Genomic DNA, 25,439 nt, shown 5'->3' with positions numbered 1-25,439 from the left:
ATCAAATTTATTTTTGCTCACCTTCAGTTTTTACGTTTTTTATTTGAGAATGTAACATTCTTTACACTGAATAATATACATTATTCAAAAATACCACGGATATTATTTATTTACCTATTAGAAAAAAAACTTTTTTTGAACTAAATACAACGCCCGACGGGACTTGAATATCGTACATACAGCATCCTACTTAATTACGACGAAATTGAGAAAAATCAACATTTAAAAATACGTAATAAAACCCACCAGACTACTATGTTAGATTTTGAATGAAAAACGAAATCAATCCTATCATAATATATTTTTACAAAGGTGTATTTACAATCACAGCAGAAATTAACAAGATAATCATGTCTGCGAATAAATGCTACTTTGGCCTATTAAGACATTTTAAGTCCCGCATACTATCTCCGATACGCATCGGAAACCTGGACATTAACTCTGCGAAATGAACGAGCCCTGAACATATTAGAAAGAAAAATTCTCCGCCGTATATATGGACCGATCAGGGACGGCACCAATTGGAGGAGAAGATAATATAATGCTGAGCTTTACGGGCTGTACGAAGATTACAACGCAGTTCAATCAATTAAGAATGGGTGACTGCGATGGCTAGGTCATGTGCACCGTATGAATGACAATGAACCGGCAAAGCGAGTGATGTCCAGCAATCCAATAGGGTGTAGAAGAAGAGGCAGGCCAAAGATTCGCTGGTTGGATGGAGCTGCCAGTGACTGCCGTATTCTGGGGGTACCGAATTGAAAAGCGGCCACACTGGATAGGGACAGGTGGAGGGAGCTGTTGGAGGAGGCCAGGACCCATACCGGGTTGTCGTGCCCCTGATGATGATGATTTATATTCATTTTCAAATTTTTGATTCACACTCTTCGGAATTAGATATTTTATAAAGGAATTCTTCATTTTCAATATATTATATATGAATAAAACTCACTACAATATGCAAAAAATATTTAATAAACTATCTCGTTTATGTGTTTTTGTCTCATATTGCCCCTCTTAAAACCCCTTCCAATAGTTTGATCTCTATTACATATTTTCCACCCGACCGAGGCATACCTGTTACCCTCACGGTGGAGCTATACGACCTAGAATACGCCGATGACGCTGTCCTATTCGACAACTCAAAAGAGGCCATTCAAGAGACAATCGACAGGTTGCATAACAACTCCTCTCGTGTTGGTTTGCAAATCAACGAGAAGAAAACCAACGTCTTGTGTAATAGCACCTCTCTTGATCCAGATTTCCCTCTGATTAGCGACGGACAAAACATCGAGAGCGTCGACAGCTTCAAGTACCTGGGGGTACACATCCCGGGAGATGGCATTTTGCGGAAAAAGCTCTATCGGAATGGGAATGGCTGGAACAACATTCAACTCGATGCGGAATGTCTGGGATTCACGATTGTACTCGGTCAAAACCAAATGCTGCCTATTCGACGCTTGCATTCTGACGGTGCTGCTTTACGGTAGCGAATCATGGCACCTTACGAAGGCTCAGAGCAACCGTATACTGAGTTTCGAAAACAGATGTTTGCGACGAATACTGGGTGTGCGGTGGTATGACTTTAGGAAGAGAGGAAGAGAACGCACCAAGCAGCCGCTCATCACGCTGAAAGTGAAAAGGCGACGTTGGACCTGGCTCGGCCACGTGCTGCGGATGCCAGAAGAGAACTTCAACCTGGCTTGCCTGTTCTTCAAGCCAACCGGATTCCGGCGTCCTGGAAGGCCGCTAAATACAATCTACAGAGTGTATACGGCGGAGCTACGGGATGCTGGTTTGACCTGGAACGAAGCAAAAAGACTGGCGAGCGACAGGGATTCTTGGAGGCGCCGCGTGGTGTCCATATGCTCCAGTTAAGGGGCGGATATGGCAAAAGAAGATGAAGACATATTTACATATCATTTAAGTAGGTATATATGTTAAATCTCATACGTTACAGAGAGACAGATAAATAAAAACAAATATAATCATGAAATAACAATTCATTCAATGCATTATCGTAAATAATGTAAAATACTATTGATTCCAATTTCTGGTATCAGGTTATTTGTGAATGGGTAATAAAAATAACTTATTTTTTTATTTGTGCTCTATTATTTATTTCTTACGTCATATTACAATATAACTTAACTAATTTAAAGTTACCAGGTGGCAGTGCGACCCGTCAACATTCTTATCGGCGCGCTCAATAATACTATTTCTAATCTATCGACCATGTCCGATCCTAATAGGATCATATGGGCCTCCACAGAGTGGAAGTGTGTATTAACAGATTTTTATTTTTACGAGAAATGGATGTCAGCCACTTGCTCAACCTATTAGGTCCACACTCTGACTCATACACAAATTGAAAAACTATATGTGTACTTGCCAGACCCAGGATTCGAACCTGGGACCCTCGACACGAGAGGCCAGCGCTTAAGCCACGCGGCCATCGTGGGTGTATTAATATATTTAGCTAACAATAGCACTATTTTACAATATGATAAGCACAGCAATAAAGGGGCACAACATTCGCAGCTAAAGAACGCGTCGATTTGAATATCAGCGAAATGAATATACGTGAGTATTGTATTTATGCGATCGCGCAACAAATACGCGTGCGTGTGTAAAAGCGACAGCGTATGCGTTACAGACACTAAGATAAGTCAAGACAACTATATAATGTATTAATTATTTTATACGACGCACCTAAAGTTAAACAAAGAATTAGTATTAACCTATGTTTATTCGTTTACGTTATTTTTCAATGTGTGTTTGGAACCGGAGTGTGAACCTAATAGTTTAAGTAAGTGGCTAAGATCCATTTCTCGTAAAAAAACTGTAAATACAGACCTTCGCCTTGTGAAGGCCAGGATGATCTTAGGATTGGATATCGTATCCAAGAAATTATAACTGCGAGTCATAATGGATAACAATTCATTGCGTGACTTAAAAAATCGGGATGGCAACTGAGCGAAATTAGTGTTTGTAGAGTTTACCAGCTTAAAGAATTCTTGGATGAAGTGTTGATTAAGGATTTGAGGTATCTGGCATTACAGGTGTGGGTTCAAATCAAGATTGATAATTATATTCATGAGTTTTACAAGTTCATTGGATTTTTCATAACCCAACATGTGCAATAGGTCAACCAAGTGACATGTTATACTATACTTTATGTATGTATACATGAATACTGTAGTTTAAATGGTTAACTTGTTTAAATATTTGGCCACGATTTTTTTTCGATTAATACGTGGTGTAAATAAGAACTTTGTCATTATAGGTAGCAATGACTTGTGTGTGTCTGATAACTATATTAGAAATCGGGAGCATCAGTTGCTTGTTCTCCCGAGCAGAACTAACCTGAGATTGGTGATGCCAATTCGGAGAGCAATAACTTCAACGAAATCGCTTCGGATGTTGATATATTCCACCTACGTGAGGATGAGTATAAGTGGACGTTGTTTTATAAATTCTTCAAATAGGGTCCACTTAGCTCATTCGGTGTGCTTCCATGCTTTATAATTATTTATATTTTTTATAATTTTTTACTTTATTTTTATACTGTTTTTGTGTCTTAAATTTATAATTTGTAATGTTCACAGTATGTAAAAATAAATAAATTTAAAAATGTATTGGTGAATGAACATCGGCAAAGTACTTTGCGATTACTGGTCCAGAGTTAAAACGATTGCGATATTAGAGGCATAGCAGCATATAAAGGACTTGGAGACGCTAAGAGTGTTCGACTTTCAAAGAGGAGAGAATCGGATTAAGTGGAGGAATCTGCATAATACTGCCAGGATCGACTTTTGATTGTACCAGAGAAGAAGAAGAATGTGTACTCTTGTGCTTTTTCAAGTTATACTTAGTTATGGTTGTATAAGAACATACATCGCATTTAAATGGTTTTTCACCAGTATGAGTCATTTCATGTATTTTAAGACTACTTATCCGTGAGCATTTATAGGCACACACATTACAACTAAATGGTTTTTCGCCCGTGTGAATCATTATATGTTTTTTCATATCGTTCGGCTGAATGCATGTGTAAGAACAAACATTGCATTTATGAGGTTTTTCGCCAGTGTGTGTCATTTTGTGTGTTAACAAGTGTTGAGGGGTTTTGCAAGTAAAAGAACATAGATTACATCTAAACGGCTTAAGACAAGCATGTGACATCTTGTGTATTTTTAGGTATTGTGATGTAATGCAGGAAAAATTACAAATGTCACATTTAAATGGTTTTTCACCAGTATGTGTCATTATGTGTGATTTCAAGCTACTACTCTGTGAAAATGTGTGTGAGCAAATACTGCATACATATGGTTTATCATTGGTATGCGTCGTATTATGTGTTTTTAACTGACGTAACGTAATAGTTGAATAAGAACAAAGATCGCATTTAAATGGTTTATCACCTGTATGACGTGTTAATTTATGTTTGTTAAGGTGTTGTGCCGTTATACATGTAAAATCACAGGTATTGCATTTATACGGTCTTTCACCAGTGTGTTTCATTTTATGTAATTTAAGATTGTACGACTGTCTGCATGAATAAGAACACACTTCGCATTTATATGGTTTTTCACCAGTATGTGTCATTTGATGTAATTTTAAACTGTAACCTTGCGAAAAAATGTGTGAGCAAATACCGCATTTAAATGGATTTTCAGGATTTTTAAATTGTGAGTTAGTAGACAGTTGACTTCTATCACTAATCTCATAATTATTATGAATTGTTTTGTGAGTTTTTAAAGAACTTACAGATTCAAATACTTCACTACAAACACTGCAAATAAAATTTTGTGGAAAATGTATTACCCGTTTCAACTTAATTCGAACCACTTTTGGAAGACCCAGTAATACGCTTTCCTGTTTAATGTTTTTTTCGTGTATAATAATTTCTGAATGCTGTGACATTGCGCTTTGGTTTTCGTCGGTTGCGGGTTGTAGCCTTCCTTCCGTATTGTGACATCCCGTGAAACATTTCTGGTTAGAAATCAATAACAAAACTAGTTGTACGTTAATTGTATTAAATAAAGACAGATCCATTACTAATACGTTATAATTGAACAAAAATAATTAAATAAAAAAAGAAATTTAAAGAGTTTGGAAAAACAATAGTAGATAATATGAGGGGTCTAATATTACAAAAAGCGACAAGTCCACAATTCAATATTTTCGGGAAACAACGTTTTTATGTTCCAAGCTTCAATTATTTGTATTAACATAAGATTATTTTTTTCCGTTGTATTCTATGTCGAAATTAGAACCAAATGGCAATTTGTTTCAGCCGATAAACTGTTAAATGTAATAAATATAGGCAAAATAAAATTGGACGTAGCGCTATTTGTACCTCACCTTTAAATTTATTCCGCATAAGGCACATATTTCCGTTGCACTGTCATGAGTTTACCAGATGCTACAGCATGGGAGACGCCCTATTCAATATTGAACGTTCCCTTATTGGTTGACTTAAACACGCGCGAAATCAACCAAGCTTTAAATATTATGAAACACGGACTTGGCGCTTTTTGTAATAAATCCAGACTTTTTTTTCGTAGGGTTATGTCGCGTTTTGGAATTTATAGATCAATACCTATTGTGTAAAATTATACAAAGAATACGTGCGTATTTTTTTCTCGATTTTGACCAAATGTGGACTTATCGCTTTTTGGAATTAGACGCCTCATATATTATAATAATACGTTCGACAAGGGCAACTGTCAATTTTATGCCCTTGTCGAATTAACTGTCAATACTCAACATCAATGGAACTAGGTGTTCGAAACTTAAAAAAAATAGGTAATGAGAAATGTTACTAAACATATTAAGGTATATAATCCATAATAGGTAACTGGAATGCATCAACTGTGGTACAAAATGTCGGGCATTAAGAATGTATGTGATAATATACATATGGTTCATTTACACAATATCTCGATGTTATCAGATATATTTGTATATTATATAAGCGAAAATGAACTGTATATATGTAGTCAGTGTGCATTCGCCATTGGTGACTGCGTAAAGTACCTGAAGATACGGAATGGCGAAACCCGGGTCGTAGATATTTACTAAAATAAAATACTAGTTCAAACTTAAATAAATTAGAATAATTTACATTCAAGTACCCTCAGTCAATAACATTAATTAATTAATGTCATACAAATAGGTAAAAAAGTTTTGAAAATCCTCAAACATAGTTATTAGAAAAAAAATCAGGCCGGGTGGGAGTAAAACTCTTTTTTCACTATTAGGGTGAGTGCCTTCACTTTTAAGCTAGGTATTGATCCGTCATAGTGCTGATGAGACAGTGGCGCACCCAGGATTTAATATTGAGGGGGGCCCAAGGAGGATAATATAAATTAGTCCCATAGGATCTTTTTCTTCACAGCTTAATTTCTCGTTTATCGGCCTTTTGTCTATTGAACCCCACATCCTGAAACGGGCCCTCAGGCTAGGATATTTGGCGGCCTCCCTACCTACCGCCAAGATAAAAGGCAGTGTGAAACACTACGTTAACGTTTTTCAAATTGTGTTTTAGTTGAAATTATGGGTACTCATACAATGAATTATTGGCGATTTTTAATACATCTACTTTAATAATGGAGCTGTCGAGTATCAAAACATAATAATCAAAAAATATATTGCACAACTATATAATTGAAAATGTTCATGGCCATGAAGCATAATAGCGCCGCAGGCGACTTTTTTTTACTATTAAAGCTAATTTATGATGTGTGTTTATCTCACTTATATGGTCAACCTGACACGCCGGGCCCCCCACAGGCCGGGCCATGACCTACACCACGGTACACAACGGAATTCGGGTGGACACCGAGAATTTTTTGACAGTTCCATTAGGTATTGGGTTTCTAAAAAACCTGAAATTAGTGTTTCGAATTTTTTGTGTTAGAAATTAAAATCTAAGAAATTTTTCTAAAAAGGGTGCTGGAGAATTACAAATCATCTTTTTGCCGTGTTTTTATTTGTCTAAGCCCAAAGGTATGGTTTATCGGCTTTCAATTTCAATGTTTAAAATAATTCTGATAATTTTAGGGGGTGCCAGGGCCCCTTGCCCCCCCCTGGGTGCGCCACTGTGACGAGACACTGGCTTTATTACAGTAAAATAATACTGATTTAAAACTGCAGTTCTTGCTGCGTCATTCTATATACTAACATGTAGGTAACTTTTCTTCCAAACAATAATTTAAAAAAATATATCTAATGAAAATACTTTTTAAGAATACAAAAATACACACCTGATCAACAGGTCTGTATTCAAAATGAGAAGTGTTAGCTAGTGGATTATCCAAATTATAAGGGGGCATTGTTTCTTTACAAGAATCATCGTTGATGTCAACTTGATGACAATAATTATCCTCATGTTTTATGTAGGTCACGTCCGCTGGAGCGTTCTGTAAAAATCGAAATACTGAAATTACTAATACACTTAAAAATCAAAGGAACTACAAGGGAACAAGATAAAAAGAACTTTTTATATACAACGTTATTAAATTTTCTGTTGAATCATATAAATTTGACTTGACTACCTAAACGATCAAAAAATTTGAACTTGATAGAAATAATACTGAAATGTCATTTTGACATGTCATATTGATTTCCACAGTAACCAAGTAAGTATATATTAATAATTCAGTTGCTAGGACCCCAGACCTCTAGCAACCAATAATGGTGTCGAAATAACTTTTCATACAAAACAGAATTAGCTGAAAATGTATTCATTTCTACTTAAAGATGGCTAAAAGTATTAAAAAAATGCATTGGTATCGTGTTCTGATATATTCTAAAAGTTTCAAATGTCTAGCTAGTCTGGAAGTTAGGTAAAAATCGATTGCAAGATTTCTACCGGATAAACAACCACCGGACAAATAAGAGTACGACCTAATAAAACCGATGTAAATTAGGTAGGCAAGTGAATTAAAAATACAGACAAATCATAATTAATTATATAAAATTCTGGTAGGTGTTCGCATGCCTCAAGTCGTACCAATCTACCCAGTACCTATCTGATAATAATGACGGCGTATTAGGGGCCGTCTACATATTATGACGTCAAGCAATTTTGGCTATTCTTTAAGGCTAAGGCCAAATAGGCAGGTGCTTCGCTAGTCCTGAGCTAGATCCTATGCTTGTCTACTAACACTACTGCCACATTGCAGGCTACGTGCTTAGGTACAAATTCATTTGACATTTGGGACGTATGTAATGCGCTCGAAACAGAAATGTTTATAAACTGAATTCTGCAAAAATATTAGAGTGTGCGATTTTTTTTCTACCTGAGTAATTAGACACCCACGGTGGCCGCGCGGCTTAAGCGTTGGACTATAAAGCCGTGGGTCCCAGGTTCGAATCCTGGGTCTGGCAAGTACAGATATTATTTTTTAATTTGTGTGTGTGTCAGGGTATGGGCCTAATAGGTAGACATTCATTTCTCGTAAAAAACAAAATCTGTCTGAAAATGATACTATTTTTCTCCGTCTTTTGTCTGCCGTATATAAGCAGTGCATGTTTTTTTTTACCCCAGCAGGACGTCACTGTTTTGTACGTAAAAATAATATATTAGTTACGATTACTTAAGTAGTTAGGTAGGTATATCAATTAGTAATGTCCAAATAATTCAAGTTGTCGGAAGGCTAATCTTAAAATACCAAGCCCAAATCCTACGGAATGGTACAAAACTCATTATCAAGGATTTATGTTAAGTATATTATTTAAGATCGTCTAAAATCTTATTATTGTTTATAAAAATAAGTGTGTACCTACATGTTGTTCCTTATTTTTATCTAAGTAGAAAAATGTAAATGAGTGTAGGTAATGATTTTCAAAATAATTCACGAACCGGAGCGCCATTTTAAATTTATCTACGAGACGGAGCAGTAGTCTCGAGGATTTCACAAACCAAATCTGCGCATCGGTGCGTTCCGGTCTATTTCGAGCGCTGTTATATGTAAATATAAGAATAAATAAAAACTAACCTCAAATATATAACTGTCCTTGCCTTCTTTTTCTTGTTTTACGTAAGTGCGTACTGAATTGTTTTGTATGGGTACTTCAAACCATTTTTTTCTTTCCGCGTCACATTCTACTTCATTTGGTTCACGTTTTATATCCATTTTACGTTTTCTGCGTCAGGAATATTCCCGGCTGTCATTAAAGGTAGGGCCGTCATAAAAGTATTGATAATTTTTGACCAATACTTCAATACTTTGGCGTCAATACTTTTTTGTCAATATTGAATGTTTCGATACCTTTCTTGATTCCTAGGTATCAACCGGTGGCGAAGGGTGGTTGTAGGCTGTTAAGAACGGACGGGAGTAGATGCTCAGGTCGGTACAACCAGCTGTTGGGCCCATCGGGCCGTCCGACTTGGTTGCTACTAAGGCCAATTATCTTGCATTTAAAAAAAATTGCGGCGTCTTACTGCGGGCGTGAAAGATCTCTTCACATGATTTTTGCTGTCCGTATGATTAGCTTCATTATTTTTGTTATATTATACACTAGAATAATTTTTATTTTATTAATTTCCCTGTGCTCTTCTCTCCCCGGCACTGCATTAGAAAGTAACTTTAAACTCAGTCAGAGCTCACTTTGAGCGTAGCAACCTTAGTCTTGGGTATCTTCTTCTAGGGCATTCCCGGCCTAAAACTGAACTAGATGCTTCACATCGCCAATGTAGGGCCACGTGATACGCTCGATTAAGACCGGATATGGTGCGTGGCGGGTTTTGGTTTGGAGGGATTAAATTCAATGTTAAGATATGACATTCATGAGGAAGCGAACGACGATGGACGACCTGGCAGAAAAAATGGGATGCCTCCACCAAAAGCAAACACAGATTGTGTCGCTGACACTGACTTTAGGATTTTTACATTTTTTTTTTAATTTTCTCAATTTTACAAGTCGCAGTTCAGAAATGTTAATTACCAAATTAATTTTTAAGAATTTAATTTTTATTTGAAATCAAAACCAAATAATATAATGTACTTTGTTCTTCTGAAGAATTATACACAAATTATTTATTTGCACGGGATCATTCCTGTTTTTTCATTAATAAATAAAAATTATGAAGAAATATCTGTTTTCTTGAATCCACAAAACAAACTATTACCTAAAAATTGGTAGATGTCCCGTTTTGAAAAAAATAAATAAAAGGTCACGTTAAGGTTACAGGGCCCCATCCCTCTTGTAAATACCATTCAATCTCTTTGATAACACAATATGTTATCGATAGGTTGTCTAATCACTCGATATCTCTCTCTCTCCGACCATGTCCAATCCTAATAGGATCATATGGGCCTCCACAGACTAGAGGTTTGTATTAAAATATTTTGTTTTTTCTTTACGAGAAATGGATGTCAGCCCATGGCCCTCACATCGTGAAGCGGGCCCCCAGGCTAGAATATTTGATGCCCCCCCTACCTATCGCAAAGGTTAATTAAATACAGTGTGACGATCTACATTTGTAAATTCTTAATTGTGTCCGAGATAAAATTAATGGTAGGTACAGTGTATTTTTAGCGATGTTTCTGTGTTTTTGAATGGACTCACTTGAATTGTGGAGTTGTCCAATATCGACATAATCAAAAATTGCATTACACAATCACATATTCGTAAATGTTAATTCGCTTGAAGTGAAATAGCGCCGCAGGCGAATTTTTAAAAAATTTACTGCAGTTTTGTGATGAGTGCTTATGTCACTTGGCTGGTCGATCCGCCAAGCTGGGCCCCAGGCTAGAGCCCTGTCAGCCCTCCCTTGTGGGGGCCATGTGTCAGCCACTTGCTCAACCTATTAGGTCCATACCCTAACTCACACACAAATTGAAAAACAATACGTGTACTTGCCAGACCCAGGATTAAAACCTGGGACCCACGGCGTTCTAATCCAAACTGTAAGGGTTGTCAATAATGAGAGACATGTTTTTATTAAGACTATTTATTAAATGATATCTTGTTCAACACAAAAAATTGTTTTAAAAACAATGATATTGGATATGATGATATATATATAAAATTTAATATTACTTAAAAATAATAATGTGAAAAAGTAAAATTATAAGTAATTTTATTGTAAACTAAATATTAAACTGAGGAGCAGATTAATAATCCATTTAAAAAGAGACAAAACATTCACAAATAAAACAAATCCATTAATACTTTGGACGCTGAAGACGCACCTGGCACGTAATTAACGTGCATTTTAAAGATGGTAATTAAAAAATCATTATCTAGTCAGCAGTGATCGAGTTTATCAGACAATATTATTACAACCACATTTAGGTACATAAGTAAAATTAATAAATTTAATATTAATATTTCATAATGAATCGTTAACTTGGTTTTACCCGAGACCGGGGTTGCCATGCATCCAAGTGTGCTTTAACAGAATTTGCATGAATTTAAGTTAAAATTGCCTATGAGAGAGAGGAACACATGGAAGAAAAACTTTAATGCATTGTAAATAACAAAAGTTATTGTAAAACTGCCGAAAAATCTAAGTAAAAAGATCACCACGTTGACAGTATGACGCAGCAAATTTTCTTAATGCACTAATAAAATTGGCTTTTGTGGCGACCAGGTTGAACGGTCTGATGGACCCAACAGCTGGTTGAACCAGCTTTGGTAACTCTTCCCTTTCCGTACAATGTGTCAGGAATGTGGTTTGTACTAGAGGTGGGAAAACTGGTCGATTTTGAAGACTAAGTATACTTACTACCAGTATAAAAAATACTTTGTATAGAAACTTGTTCCAAAATTCCAAAAACACGTATTTGGAGTACTATATAGAGCGTTTGGCGTGCGTATGCGACATAAGTCTCATACTAAACTGGAAATAAACTTAACTCCATTATTAGTATTTGAAATATCGGCATCAAAAGAATCGCTAAAAATACACTAAGCTGGTCTTTTCGAAATGTCCCATTTATTATATAATTTTAATCACATTTTAAATTTATCAGTTGTTTTTATGTTATGTTATAATATTCTTGTCAACATAAAATGAATAACAATGTTTTTTTTTAATGTAAATTGCGTCACCTAAGTTACTCACCACATTTCCGAGGGAATAATATGCTGCTACAGAAAATTTATGACCTATTTGTTCATACATAAGATGATGTCATTCGCATGCATAGACTAATAAATTAAAATATAATAATTGTATTCGAGTGCTATCTCGCTCGCGCGCATTTAATGTCAATAGTATTGAAACTCTACAAACTATCCAGCGACCCGCGATGATATCATCACAAGTATTTTGGAACAAGTTTATTGGGCCACACGTACTAAATATGGGTAGTTTCATCCGATACTTGAGTACACAAACTGGTGACAGTATTTCCAACTCACCTCTAGTTTGTACCCTGTGTTTATCCGCCAAATAGACATGTTGAACGGGTAAAAGACCAAGGCCATGGAGTCTGCCTGTAACGCCATCATGTCCAGTCAAAAATTGACTGGTGTAATGGGGAAAAATAGAAGTGAAACAATCAAACATCCAGATTTTGAGAGAAAATCACATACATATATTGTGAGATGAATGTTGAGTGATATTTTTGATAACACATTGGAACCGTTTTTCAAAGTGTTTTACAACGTTTTTCTTAGCTCGTATTCTTATTTTTCCGGTGGTTCTTTGTCAGGTACAAATCTTCCAATCGATTTTTAACTAACTTCCCGACAAGCCAGACATTTGAAACCTTTAGAATATATCAGAACACGATGCCAATGTATTTTTTTTTTTTTAATATTTTTAGCCATCTGTGGTGAGGTCAATAACCTACCACCTACATGACTTGGCAGGAAAGCATTAATTTATAATTACAATGTATCTTGCAACATAATATTGTTGAAATAGCAGAACAAGCGATTTATGTGAATCAATTAATTTTTAACAGAAAGCTTATTTAGCAAAATAATTCATTAATTATATTAATCAGTTATTTATAATGTCCCAAACGATTTATCATGATATGCACAAAATTGTTTATATGAAAATCAATCGTTTGGAAGGAGATAATAAAACCAGGGTTCATTTCATTCACGCACCAAATTCTGAGTTATTCATTTTGGGAGTCCAATCAACCGACCCTGCCTGTTTTTTATATCATCTCCTACCGATACATCTTTAAGTAGAATTGAAATCATTTTCACTTAATTCTGTTTTGTATGAAACGTTATTTCGACACCATTATTGGTTGCTAGGCGTCTGGGGTCCTAGCAACTGAATTATTAATATATACGTGCGTTACTATGGAAATCAATATGACATGTCAAGTACAAATTTTTTTGATCGTTTAAGCTACTTAAGTCAAGTTTATATGGTCCAACAGAAAATTTGAAAAGTTCTTTTTGTCTTGTAAGTTGTGTAAATTTAGAGTGGCGCGAGATAACAGTACTTAAGGCCATACCTTAGTTGAGACACGGTCTAAAAAGATCATCGCTAGGCGATGCGCGGAGTGCGGGTCGCGGGTGCAAATGAGGCATGTCAAACCAAATATAATTTGTCTTATAAATCCAACATGTGTCCATTTAATGTTCTGTTTATTGTTTTATCAGTAACAAAAATAATAGTTTCATTGACATGTTTCCTTTTAAAAGTAAATGGGTAACGTTTTAAGTCATCTTTACACGATTTAAGAATTATTACGGCCGTCGCCATCACGAAACAAAATGACGTGTTTCCAGCTCTACATTTTCTCTCCGAATGGGAGCGAGTGCAAAATTTTGTCGCGCCTATGGTTGAAAATTATTTGCCGTTTCACTGATGAATCACCTTAATTATTGATATGTTTGATTTTATGTGTTTTGAGTTCATTACTTTGCGTAAATTTGTAATTGCAAACATCGCAATGAAATGGTTTTTCACCGGTATGTATTCTTATATGCCTTTTGAGATTAGTTTGCACTGAGAACTTCATAGAGCAAATGTCACATTGATATGGCTGTTCACCAGTGTGTGTCCTTTTATGCATAACAAGCTGGGCCTGTTGCGAGCATTTAAATGAGCAAAGGTCGCATTGATATGGCTTTTCACCAGTATGTGTTCTTTTATGTGTCTGAAGAGAATTTAAATATGCACTATTGAATGGACAAACATCGCATTTATATGGTTTCTCACCAGTGTGCTTTATTTGATGTGCTTTAAGATTACTTAGCTGCGCAGACTTATACGAGCATAGATCGCATTCATATGGTTTATAACCAGTATGTTTTCTTTTATGCTGTTTAAGGAAATTTGGCTGCGCACATTTGAATGTGCAAATATCGCATTGATATGGTTTTTCATTAGTATGTTTAATTTTATGTGTTTTGAGTACACTATTTTGCGAGCATTTAAAATTACATACATCACACTGATATGGTTTTTCACCAGTATGTGTTCTTTTATGTCTTTTTAGATTAGCATTTACTGAGAACTTCATAGAACAAATGTCGCAATGGTAGGGTTTTTCGCCAGTGTGTGATCTTTTATGTGTTGTAAGCTGTACGTGCTGCGCGCATTTGAACGAGCATACATCGCATTGATATGGTTTTTCACCAGTATGTGTCCTATTATGCTTTTTAAGAGAAGCCAAAGTTGCACATTTAAATGAACAAACCATGCATTCATGCGGTTTTTCGCCAGAATGTGTAATTTTATGTTTTTTAAGATAAAGTGGATGCGCACATTTAAATGAGCAAACATCGCATTGATACGGCTTTTCACTAGCATGTGTAGTTAAATGCATTTTGAGAACAGGTAGAGTAGTGCATTTATAATGACAAACACTACATTCGTACGGTCTTTCACCGGTGTGTTTTAGTTTATGTGTTTTTAGTTGACGATTTTGCGTACATTTATAATCGCATACATCGCATTGGTATGGTTTATCACTGGTATGTGTATATTTATGTAATTTGAATTTAGCGAGTATCGAAAACTTGACAGAGCATACATCGCATTGATACGGTTGCTCACCAGTATGTGTCATCTTATGCTTTTTAAGAGAATGTTGATACTTGAATTCAAATGAGCACACGTCACATTGAAAAGGTTTTTCATGTGTCTTTTTATGTATTTTTAGTGTACTGCGATACAAGAATTTTTTGGAGCAAACACCACACTGAATACATGAATTATTGTGATCTTCTAGTGCACTAGGGGATTCGAACACTGCGTAACAACCACTGCAGATAAAGTTACGTGGAAAATGAATTAGTCTTCTTAATTTTATTTGTACCACCTTCGGCAACTTCGGTGTTTTAAATTCCTTTTTAACATTATATTCATCTACAGTAATTATTTCTGAATGCTCTATTTTCTTATTTTGATTTTCTTTAGTTTCCTTTGCTATGTCTTTGATGAGATTATCCTTTTTGTTGAATGTGTCCTTAGCAATAATTGATAGTGGACTCGCATACACATCATGATATCCTGTGACACATCTCTCAGTAGAAACCTACAAAAAGATAATTGTAATTGATTATACAGTCGAACTTGGTTATTATGATCACGGAAATAGCGAGATGTCGAATGTAATAAGGAAACGTATTTCGTTGACATTTTAGTTTATGATTTTCTCCATACATTTATGCACTTTTATAACGAGCTACTTCTCGGGTATACCAAGCAAAACTGTTAATGTGTCGATCGTTTAAAAACAACATTTTCCACCTAAAGCAATAAAATCCGACCGGGCAGTTAACTAGACTGATGCCGCCGGAATCGGAATTCGTTTATGACACCAGTTTAGTGTCTAAGTAACTAATTGGTGTTTTCGCCGATAACATTTAAAAAGTATCCACGCATATGGTTGAAATTGAATGTAAAATATCTAAGCTTTGTGAAGTCAGTAGGTTCCTACCAGCGCCGGCGGCTTAGCACTTCATTACAATAAACAATTTCTTTTGTAGTGATCATGAATTCCATGCTTGTTTCGGGGATTTTTACGATGGTTTTCAGATTTTTTTATGTTCTATACGTAAATAGAACGTGACACGAAAAACGTTATATAACGATACAATGAGTAATGATTATAACGAGCAAATTCAGTCGGTCCCATCTTCCTCGTAATAACTGTAACAATAACTGTATTTAATTCGATTCGATTAAAGACAGCTTTAAAATGAGAAAAAAGTGGACTAATTGATCCATTATATTGTGAGGTTGGTAAGTCGATAATTTAGATATTTAGAGTTATTAACGGATTATGTGTATATATTTAATATAAATCTGTACCTTAGAGATAAAAGTGCGGAAGTCACATGTTTATCATTTTTAAATGTAAGTTCACGTTCCCTTAATGCTGAAAATTTGGGAGTCTAATATTACATGGTTTTCAAAATACTTACTTTTAAAACAACGGTAGTGCAATTATTATATTTTAGACCTGAAAGAGTGAATGTCCAAATTAAGTCATTTATGCTTTAAGGCAGGGGTAGTCAACCTGGTCCCTATCGCCCACTAGTGGGCGTTTCAGCTTTCATGGTGGGCGGTAGGGGTTTTAAAAACATTTCCATTATGTTTTCATACATCATTATATTTCCCAAAGATGAGACCTTCGTTTGTTCCTCATAAAAATTGAGGCAGATATCCAGTATTTAGTTTCGCAGCATCAGCCTCAGGAATTTCATTAGACTTCATGCTTCTATGCATAAATAAAAAGATAGATTTAACTACAGTAAGTTGTTTTATAAAGATTTGTTCTGCCAAACTTAGCGAAAATCTGACATAAAGTATTTGGTAAGTAATTATTATTATATGCTTTAACTTGCTGTAACTCTGCATTACAAATTTTATAAAGTAAAATTACTTCCCTACTTTATAAATCGCCATTACTATGGAACCGGTGGGCGGTTAGAAAATTTTACTACTAACAGAGATATAAAAGTGGGCGGTAGGTATAAAAAGGTTGACTACCCCTGCAAGGTATAGCAAAAAGATTAATTGCAAAAGTGCTGAAGTCCAACGTACAGAGTTTTAGTCCGAACGCGAGTGAGTATTTTAACTGGATTAACTATGTTAAAACTGCTCTCCTGCAAAATATTGAATATGTGACTTCCAGCCCTAAGGTACAGAAATATATATATTTTTTTTCGACCATGTCCGATCCTAATAGGATCATATTGGCCTCCACAGAGTAGAGGTTTGTATAAACAGATTTTTGTTTTTACGAGAAATGGATGTCAGCCATTTACTCAACCTATTAGGACCATACCCTGACAGACACAAATTGAAAAACAATATGTGTACATGCCAGACCCAGGATTCGAACCTGGGACCCACGGCGTTATAGTCCAACGCTGAAGCCGCGCGGCCACCATGCGTGAATATACGTATAGGTAGAAATATGTATAGGTACTAGAAAAAAACTTAAGGCCATGCGATATAATTAGAGAACAAGCACAAAGAAATTAGCATTATGCCTGATTATAGAGGGCATGCGAATCTTTCAAATTTTAATTACTCCATAACATGATTTCGAGACTTATCAACTTTTGGTAGTTACCCCACGATATAAGTTGTATTTAGTAATTTTGATAAGAATCTACTGAGTCTGCTAAAACTTTTTAATTATAATAAATAATATGCAAAATATAACTCTTGAATAACTTTTCTTATCAAATTTTTCATCATCCAATGTCCGTAAAATGTAATACTTTCCTTTACCTATTTATTGTTAATGTACCTAATTTTGTATAGTTGAATGTGTGAAATAAAACATTTAGTTGGTGTAAACTGCTTATAATGTCGTGGGCCACAGGTTCGAATCTCGGTTCTGACAAATACACACATATTGTTTTCATTTGTGATGGAAGTTCGAGTATGGCGTGTCCGGAAACTTGAACGTATGCAGTTCACCGTATCACACTTCACCGTGAAAGGTTGTATCGGAATTATATGGCCATATATTTAAGACCGTCTAACCTCTTTGCGTCGTATTGTACTGACATAAAATTCATGTCTAAATAAAACACGGTTCTTGTCAGTTTACACTATACAGGAGGCCAGCAGCATTTTTTTTTTGAAAATAGCCGATATAGTGGATTATTTGTTAGGTTAGGGTAGGTTTTCATTCTTGAATTCATGAATTTTGCAAAAATCAGCTATGCAAATTGAATCAATGTTGATGATAAGTTGAAGTTATTGAATCTAATAAAATTTGAGACCGAATGGTATACGGTCATCTCTTTCCGATAAAAAGCTCACGGCGAACTGTGGCACGGTTAAATGTTTTATGTACAATTAACAAGTAACCAGAGTATGGATCTAATATGTAGATTGAGGACGTGACCAACGACCATTTCTCGTACGAAAAAAAGAGTTTGTTAATACAAATTTCCAGTTTGTATATGCCCATAAGATGATATTATTAAGATCGGACAAGTTCAAAAGGAAAATAAAATTCTTATATATCACTTTAGCCTGAATATTTTGTGATGTGCATCGTATTTTGTTGAAGAAAAAATATACAACACAATGTAAATTAGTGTAAGGCAGTCAGTTATAATTTCTGTAATAAATTAATCGTAACCCAATACATATTTTTCAAGCCAAGCCAATAGATATGTACATACAATTGCACGTACCTGATCTGCTGGCTTGTATTCTGAAACATTTTCATGTTTGAATTGATGCAGTCCATACTTGTCTTTGATGTCGACTTCCATATAGCCAGTCTCAGATTTAATTTTGGTAACGTCCGTTGGTGCTTTCTGAACATGACAATATATTTAATTTTTATTCAATATTGAATATACACAATATTATACGTTAGATTCTTCATTATAGAAAAAAAACACATAAGAGAAAACAATAAGTTGGCCCAAGTGGGAATTGGCCCACGCACCGCCATCTTTAGATTAATAAAGCCTGAGCATAACTTTTTGCACAAGCAATGAGCGGTCCACTTTTCAGCTGTCAAAATCAGATCCCAGATTGTTTGACATATTGATTCACCCTTTCTCGTTTCAAATTGAATTATAAAAAATTCTCGAATCAAATATATTAACTATCAGTATTATTTATAAATAATATACATTCCTGTTATTCATCAGCTGTTAAAGTTAGAGTAGTCCTTTACACAAAAACCGGTGGTAATATCGATTTCCAAAAAATATGTAGCCAAAGACAAAGGCGAATAGTTAAAATGTGTCGCAATTAGTACGTCGCCTTGTAGCATATAGGTAAATGCAACGGATGGGGCGTAAACCCAGGAGATGCAGGGTTCGATCCCTGCCGGGGTGGCTTACTTTTTCAAAAAGATTTTTTCTATTCGTTATAATATATTTTCTCAGAAAGTGTTTTTCAAAATTACGTATGTTAAATAACCAGAATGGTACATTCTTAAATCTTGTGAATTATTCGTAGAATAAATTAAATAGTTAATAATTGAACATTTGACCGTACCTGATGAATGGGTATGTAATCCGAATACGAACATCCAGGACGAGGATCTTGATCATAGAATGGATGTATTGCGTCTTCAACAAATTCGCACTTGACATCAACTAGCTGATGACCTGTCTCAGGTTTTATATCAGTCACGTCAGTCAGAGGGCACTGAAAGAAACATAATATTTTACAATCACATATTAAAACAAGTTTCAGCTCGAGTAATTAAATAACAGTGGGTACAGTGGCGCACCCAGGATTTAATATTGGGGGGGGGGGGGGGGGGCAAGGAGGAGAATGTAAATTAGTCCCATAGGCTCTTTTTCTTCTTCATATAATGATCAAATTCCTAAATATAATCAAATTCCTGAAATACATCTTGCCTTTTCCAACTTCATATCTATGTGAAGTTTTTAAAGCTTTTTCAGCATTTGTAGACATTAAGTCAAAAAAAGGAACAGCCTTTTGGGTGTGGAACCGCATCTCAGATTAAAATTAATAAGCAGGGAACCAAATAACGATGATCTGTCGTTACAACATAAACAATTTCATCCTTCTCATTGATTATAATGAATGTTATTTTTTATAATATGACTTTTATTTATATTTTATTATGAATGAATTTATTTTTCGTTTATTATTATTTTGTTTATGTACTACAAAGGGAAAATATAAATATATTTTAATTGTTATTAAAGTACTCATATGCATTTTTCTTTGACGAGGGGTACTTAGTGCTAAATTGTAGAAGGGGTACACAGATGTCGAAAATTTGGGGAACACTGGTCTAGAGAGCTACAATATTTATGCCGAATTCCACCAAAAAATATGTTCTTTTGATTTACACCACCACCGAATGTTTATCGTAGATTTTTGGTTTTTTAATATTGAGGTTCCAAAATATTAATTGAAAATGGACAAAAAAAGTATAAGTGCATTTAACTTATACACAACCTACTCAACACAACACAGCCTAATATCTCGTTTATCGGTCGTTTGTCTATTGCACTCGGTGTACCTACACCATGGCCCCCACATACTGAAACGAGCCCTCAAGCTAGGGTATTTGACGGGCCCCCTATCCACCGCTTAGATTAAAGGCAGTGTGAAACACTACATTAACGTTTTTCAAATCGTGTTTTAGTTCAAATTGAGGGTACTTATACAGTGAATTATTGGCGATTTTCAATACATCTACTTTAATAATGGAGCTGTCGAGTATGGACACATAATAATCAGAAAATATATTGGACAATTATATATTTTAAAATATTCATGGTCATGAAGTATAATAGCGCCGCAGGCGACATTTTTTTACTATTGAAGCTAATTTATGATGTGTGTTTATCTCACTTATCTGGTCAATTCGACACGCCGGGCCCCCCACAGCCCGGGTCCCCAGGCTAGAGCCCTGTCAGCCCTCCCCAGCCATGACCTACACCACTCTGGAATTCGGGTGGACTCCGAGAATTTTTTAACAGTTCATTAGGGAACGGGTTTCTAAAAAAACCCGACGTGTTTCGAAATTTTTGTGTTAGAAATTTAAATCTAAGATTTTTTTCTAAAAAGGGTGCTGCAAAATTACAAATCATTTTTTGCCGTGTTATTTGTCTAAGCCCAAGGTATAGTTTATTGGCTTTCAATTTCAATAAGTAAAATCATTCTGATGATTTTCATAATTTGGGGGGTGTCAGGGCCCCTTGCCCCCCCCTGGGTGCACCACTGAGTGGGTATATAGCAAAGAATTTTGAGTCTAGATAGTTAATGCTAGAAACACATTACGTGAGCTCACGGTAAGCTCAAGTTGTGGGGAAAAGTATGCAATTTCACTATACTTGGTATATAAAATATTGTTGTTTGATTTAATAAGACGCATTTTTTTGTAGTACTGAGGGATTCCACTTTAATAAATAAATTTGGACCGGTTTCGTCCACCTCAAAGGGACATTTTCAACTGAATATATATTAAAAAAAAAACAGTATTTACCAAACAAAATCAAAAGCGACAGAAATAATCTAACAATAGGTACTTAGATTATTTCTGTCGCTTTTGATTTTGTTTGGTAAATACTGTTTTTAAAAATATATTCAGTTGAAAATGTTTCTCTGAGGTGGACGAAACCGGTCCAAATTAATTTATTAAAGTAGAATACCTCAGTACTACAAAAAAATGCGTTTTATTAAATCAAACAATAATACAATGCAGTTCCACCATGAATTGACAGTTAACAAAATAAAATAAATATATAATATTATCAAACATGCTCCAATTTTCGCCATTCAAGTTGCTTCGAGCGTTTTACCCACAGAACACATGATTAAATACAATTTTGATAGGCTCTTTTCAATACACTACATTTTGATGCAGGGTTTTGAATGTGCGAGAGTCCTACAAAAATGAACCACGCATTATGTACGTGCAATAGTGTGTGTAATACACCAATATGAGCGTAAATGCATAAACCGAGAGCAGTTGTCAGTATTCGACGTATAACGTATTCTTGACACGTGTTTAAGTTTATCCGGTATTCCTCCGCACTCGAGATCGTTTGCCTACTTCTTCACACCCGTTAGGTATTTTATTTATTATTAGTATTTTAGTATACGCCGAATACTGACAACTGCTCTCGGTTTATGCAATGTCGCTCACTTAATATTGGTGTATTGAAGGTTGCAACCAATGACATACTAAATGGACAACTCACTTCATACCCGGCGCGCACGAGAAATTGTGCATGAAAGTAATTCACAGATGTATAGGTAGATGTCACGTGACCATATGACGTATCCGTTTCCATTATGCGATACAAGCTTCGAGAGTTTATAGTAATATAACCTTTATTCTAATGGCGTATTAGTGTCATGACTCATTGCGTTAGAAACAGATTCTCGGTTACTTACGACTTCTCGGAGATTAGACGCAAGTGAGCCCAGCGAATCACAGGCGACTAACTGTCCAATGGTTCCTGTCATTCAATTGCATTGAATAAACATTCATCAATATCGTAAAATGGCATTTTATAAATAATAAATAATACTAACACATGAAAAGTGATATCCCATCTTTCTTGGAGTGTTTAGTAGATTTTTTTACAATTTTTAACTAGGCACATTGGCATTTTGTAACACAATAATAACGGTGGAGTCAACGTGGAGTAACGGTGGGCAGACCCAGCGGTGTCGCCAGACCGCTTGCAAGCAGAATGTTCATTTGAGCGTAGGATACCGATATTAAAATATGAATTTCGCCATCCGGCAGACCCTACACAAAGTGAGTGTCATTTTATTTTCTAGATGCTTCGTCCATATTAATGTCATTGGTTGCAACACACACTATTGCATGCATAGAGGTATTAAATAAAAGAGGGGCAAGGAATCGGCTTTCTCATACAACTGAATGAAGCAGGCCAACAATAACCGACAAATTACGAAAAATGGCGACACGATAAAAAAAATGCAGGGCATCACGGAGGATTTACTTCGGTCATTATAAAGTACCCATATAATATAATGTTAACGGGGAAATTTTGCCGCAAATTGATTACCAGTCTGCCTCACCATACTTTTTCACCATACTTGCCTGCTTCACCATACTTTCATATAACCTGCCGCCCCTAGATTGCACGTCTATAATGCGTGGGTCATTTTCGTTGGACACACACATTCAAAACCATTCTTCAAAATGTACTGTATTGGCATAAAGCCTATCGGTATTCTGTTTATTAATCTGTTCTGTGCATATAACAAATCGAACTGTCAAATTAATGTGATGAGCGTTTGATATCTTCGTAGGTACGTTCATAAAGGGTTTTTAAAATATATTAATAATTATATAGTAAGATACTTATCATTGGCATTCCAATATCATGATTTAAGTTAAGGAAATTATGCAGTTTATGAAAACTAACCTCAAAATTGTAACCGGAGTCGTTGGCGTTCTCCTGCTTTATGGATGTGTTTAGATGGCTGGTTATTACATCAAACAATGGCTTCACTTCTGTATCAGAATGGGCTCCATCACATTCTTGCTTTCCATCCATATTTACGTATTTAAAGAGTAAATATGTCAGAGACAAGTGACAACTAAGTTCTCTGAATTTTGATGTTTCTAAGAAGAGAGTGTTGCCGCAACGGTTAAAAGGAAAATAATGTTGTCAGTGTAAAGAATTTCATTTTTATTATTAGCCTTTGTATTAATAATTAGAATGAGGATTTATTAGTGATGCCCCGTGATGGTAGGCTGCCCCTATGCAACACACAAAAAATGCGAAGAATGAAGGAACGAATACAAAATAATACACATTTTTGAGAGCAATACTAGGTAGTATTTAACGATGTAGATCGACATTTTTTTTATCAACAACAGAATTTTGTCTTTGTATTGTAATACAATTTCGAAAATTTATCGAAAATACCGAATTTATTTTTGTTTTTTAAGGCTATGGGATTAACATAATCTAGCGTTCTCACTTACTTCCGTATTTACTACATGGACCCTCGCACTTTTCCAGATATATTCCCAATACCGAGACACTCCCCACCTTGAGTTACTATTATTATGGTAGGTATTTTTTTTGTACTGCAACAGGCCATGGTCTAAAAATACATGAAAAGCATGTAATAAATGCTACCATGCTAGCATGCAATAAATGCTACCCAAAGGTAGGTATGCATTTAAAAATTAATGAGGAAAAAAATGTTTGGTGTTAAAACTTGACGGCCGCTCAAAATCAAATTTCTGGCTTAATATAAGAGATATAAAAAAAAAACATGTTGAAAGTTTAAATAAATACCTATACCTACATAATCGTATGGACTTAACAAAAAAAATAACGGTTCAAGTACATCGCACCCTCGCAACTAAGCTGCCACAATCCAAAAATCGTCAAACAGAGAAAATCAGCTTTGAAGTTTTTACCTTTCGCATTTTTGTACTGTGTTTTTGAAATATGTTTAGATATTGAACGAAGTTTTGACTTGAATTTGATGACTTAGAGATATGACATATACTATGAACGATAGACAATGAAACGTAGTAATTAACTCAAAACACGTAAATTTGGACTCGTGGCGGTTTTGTTGCGAGAGTGCGACATATCAAGTCACTAAATTAAAAAAAAAATATAAGTCTCTCCCACGATATAATGTCGAAAACAAAAAAAGCTCCTGCCTAAACGTAAGCCAATAATAGACAAATTGATGATTTATAAAAAGTTAAAAAAGTTTGTTGAGTGGTTCTACTACATGTACATCAAATATTTCATATCAAATATCTCACGCACTATATGAGAAAAAAATAAAAAAAGTAAGCAGGAACACGCACTTAAAAAAAATTTAAACCTAGATAGTCAGGTTTTGCATACAAACTAAAAAATCAAATAGCGCGGTGAATATAGGTGAAAAATCAAAAAAAAGCGTGCACTAACGTTCACTATTGACGCACAGGTGTGTTAATTTTTTTCTTTTTAAAAAATAAGTTTAGTGACACAAGTGTCCAGCATTTCATTAGGTCACCCAAATTAAAATTTGAATAACCCCCTTAATGTGCGAGCACAAACGAAAAAAAAACGCGTGCACTGACGTGCACTAATAATTAATTGGATTATTGATTAAGTATTAACTGGATATATGTGTATTTAAATGCAGTCGGACCTCTCATCTTAAAATACTTACATAAAATGTTACATTTTCGTGAAAAACCATATCAATGCCATAGCTGCTGCACGCTTAAATTCACACAACGCGATCATTTAAAAAACATAAAATACCACATATTGGTGAAAATCAAAGACATTAATATATATAAGAAAATAACACTCACTTTTTTGTCGGGTCTGCCGAATGGCATAATCAGCTGTTCTAACGCCATTACAATAATGATGATATTGCTATAAATTCCCGATGCTTTTTGTCGTCTGCCGAAGTGGTTCGGTTCGAATGGGTTCGCTCGAATGAAAATTGACACTAGAAACACTGTTCAAACGCCATTTGCTATAAATTCCCGATGCGTGATATCGCATAGTGGAAATTG

At 35.2% G+C, this 25,439-nt stretch overlaps 1 protein-coding gene and 1 long non-coding RNA gene across 2 annotated transcripts; both read right to left on the bottom strand.

Moving 5' to 3' along the window:
* Positions 1-3,553: 3,553 nt before the first annotated feature.
* On the bottom strand, positions 3,554-9,202 carry LOC147077089 (uncharacterized). The gene is made up of 3 exons (XR_015069416.1): positions 9,009-9,202; positions 7,272-7,427; positions 3,554-4,995 (listed from the first exon to the last, which is right to left on the bottom strand). It is a non-coding gene; the product is annotated as an uncharacterized LOC147077089 (long non-coding RNA).
* Positions 9,203-12,777: 3,575 nt separating this feature from the next.
* On the bottom strand, positions 12,778-23,518 carry LOC147077088 (uncharacterized). The gene is made up of 4 exons (XM_085940699.1): positions 23,317-23,518; positions 19,424-19,576; positions 18,604-18,729; positions 12,778-15,473 (listed from the first exon to the last, which is right to left on the bottom strand). The coding sequence occupies exons 1-4, from the start codon at positions 23,446-23,448 to the stop codon at positions 13,809-13,811; spliced, it is 2,076 nt and encodes a 691-aa protein (XP_085796825.1). The 5' UTR covers positions 23,449-23,518; the 3' UTR covers positions 12,778-13,808.
* Positions 23,519-25,439: the final 1,921 nt, after the last annotated feature.

The sequence above is a fragment of the Rhyacophila brunnea genome, unplaced genomic scaffold (assembly GCF_057557595.1).
Source record: "Rhyacophila brunnea isolate RB1 unplaced genomic scaffold, BYU_Rbru_1.0 scaffold_13, whole genome shotgun sequence".
Lineage (NCBI taxonomy): Eukaryota > Metazoa > Arthropoda > Insecta > Trichoptera > Rhyacophilidae > Rhyacophila > Rhyacophila brunnea.
The sequence above is the reverse complement of the archived record's forward strand: the minus strand, read 5'-3'. Positions and strand labels throughout refer to the sequence as shown.

Excerpts from the sequence above, each read along its gene's own strand:
- LOC147077088 (XM_085940699.1), bottom strand. The coding sequence starts at position 23,448 with ATGGATGGAAAGCAAGAATGTGATGGAGCCCATTCTGATACAGAAGTG. Across the intron at positions 19,577-23,316 it reads ACTCCGGTTACAATTTTGAG|TGCCCTCTGACTGACGTGAC; the intron begins GTTAGTTTTCAT and ends TGTTTCTTTCAG. Across the intron at positions 15,474-18,603 it reads AATACAAGCCAGCAGATCAG|GTTTCTACTGAGAGATGTGT; the intron begins GTACGTGCAATT and ends ATCTTTTTGTAG.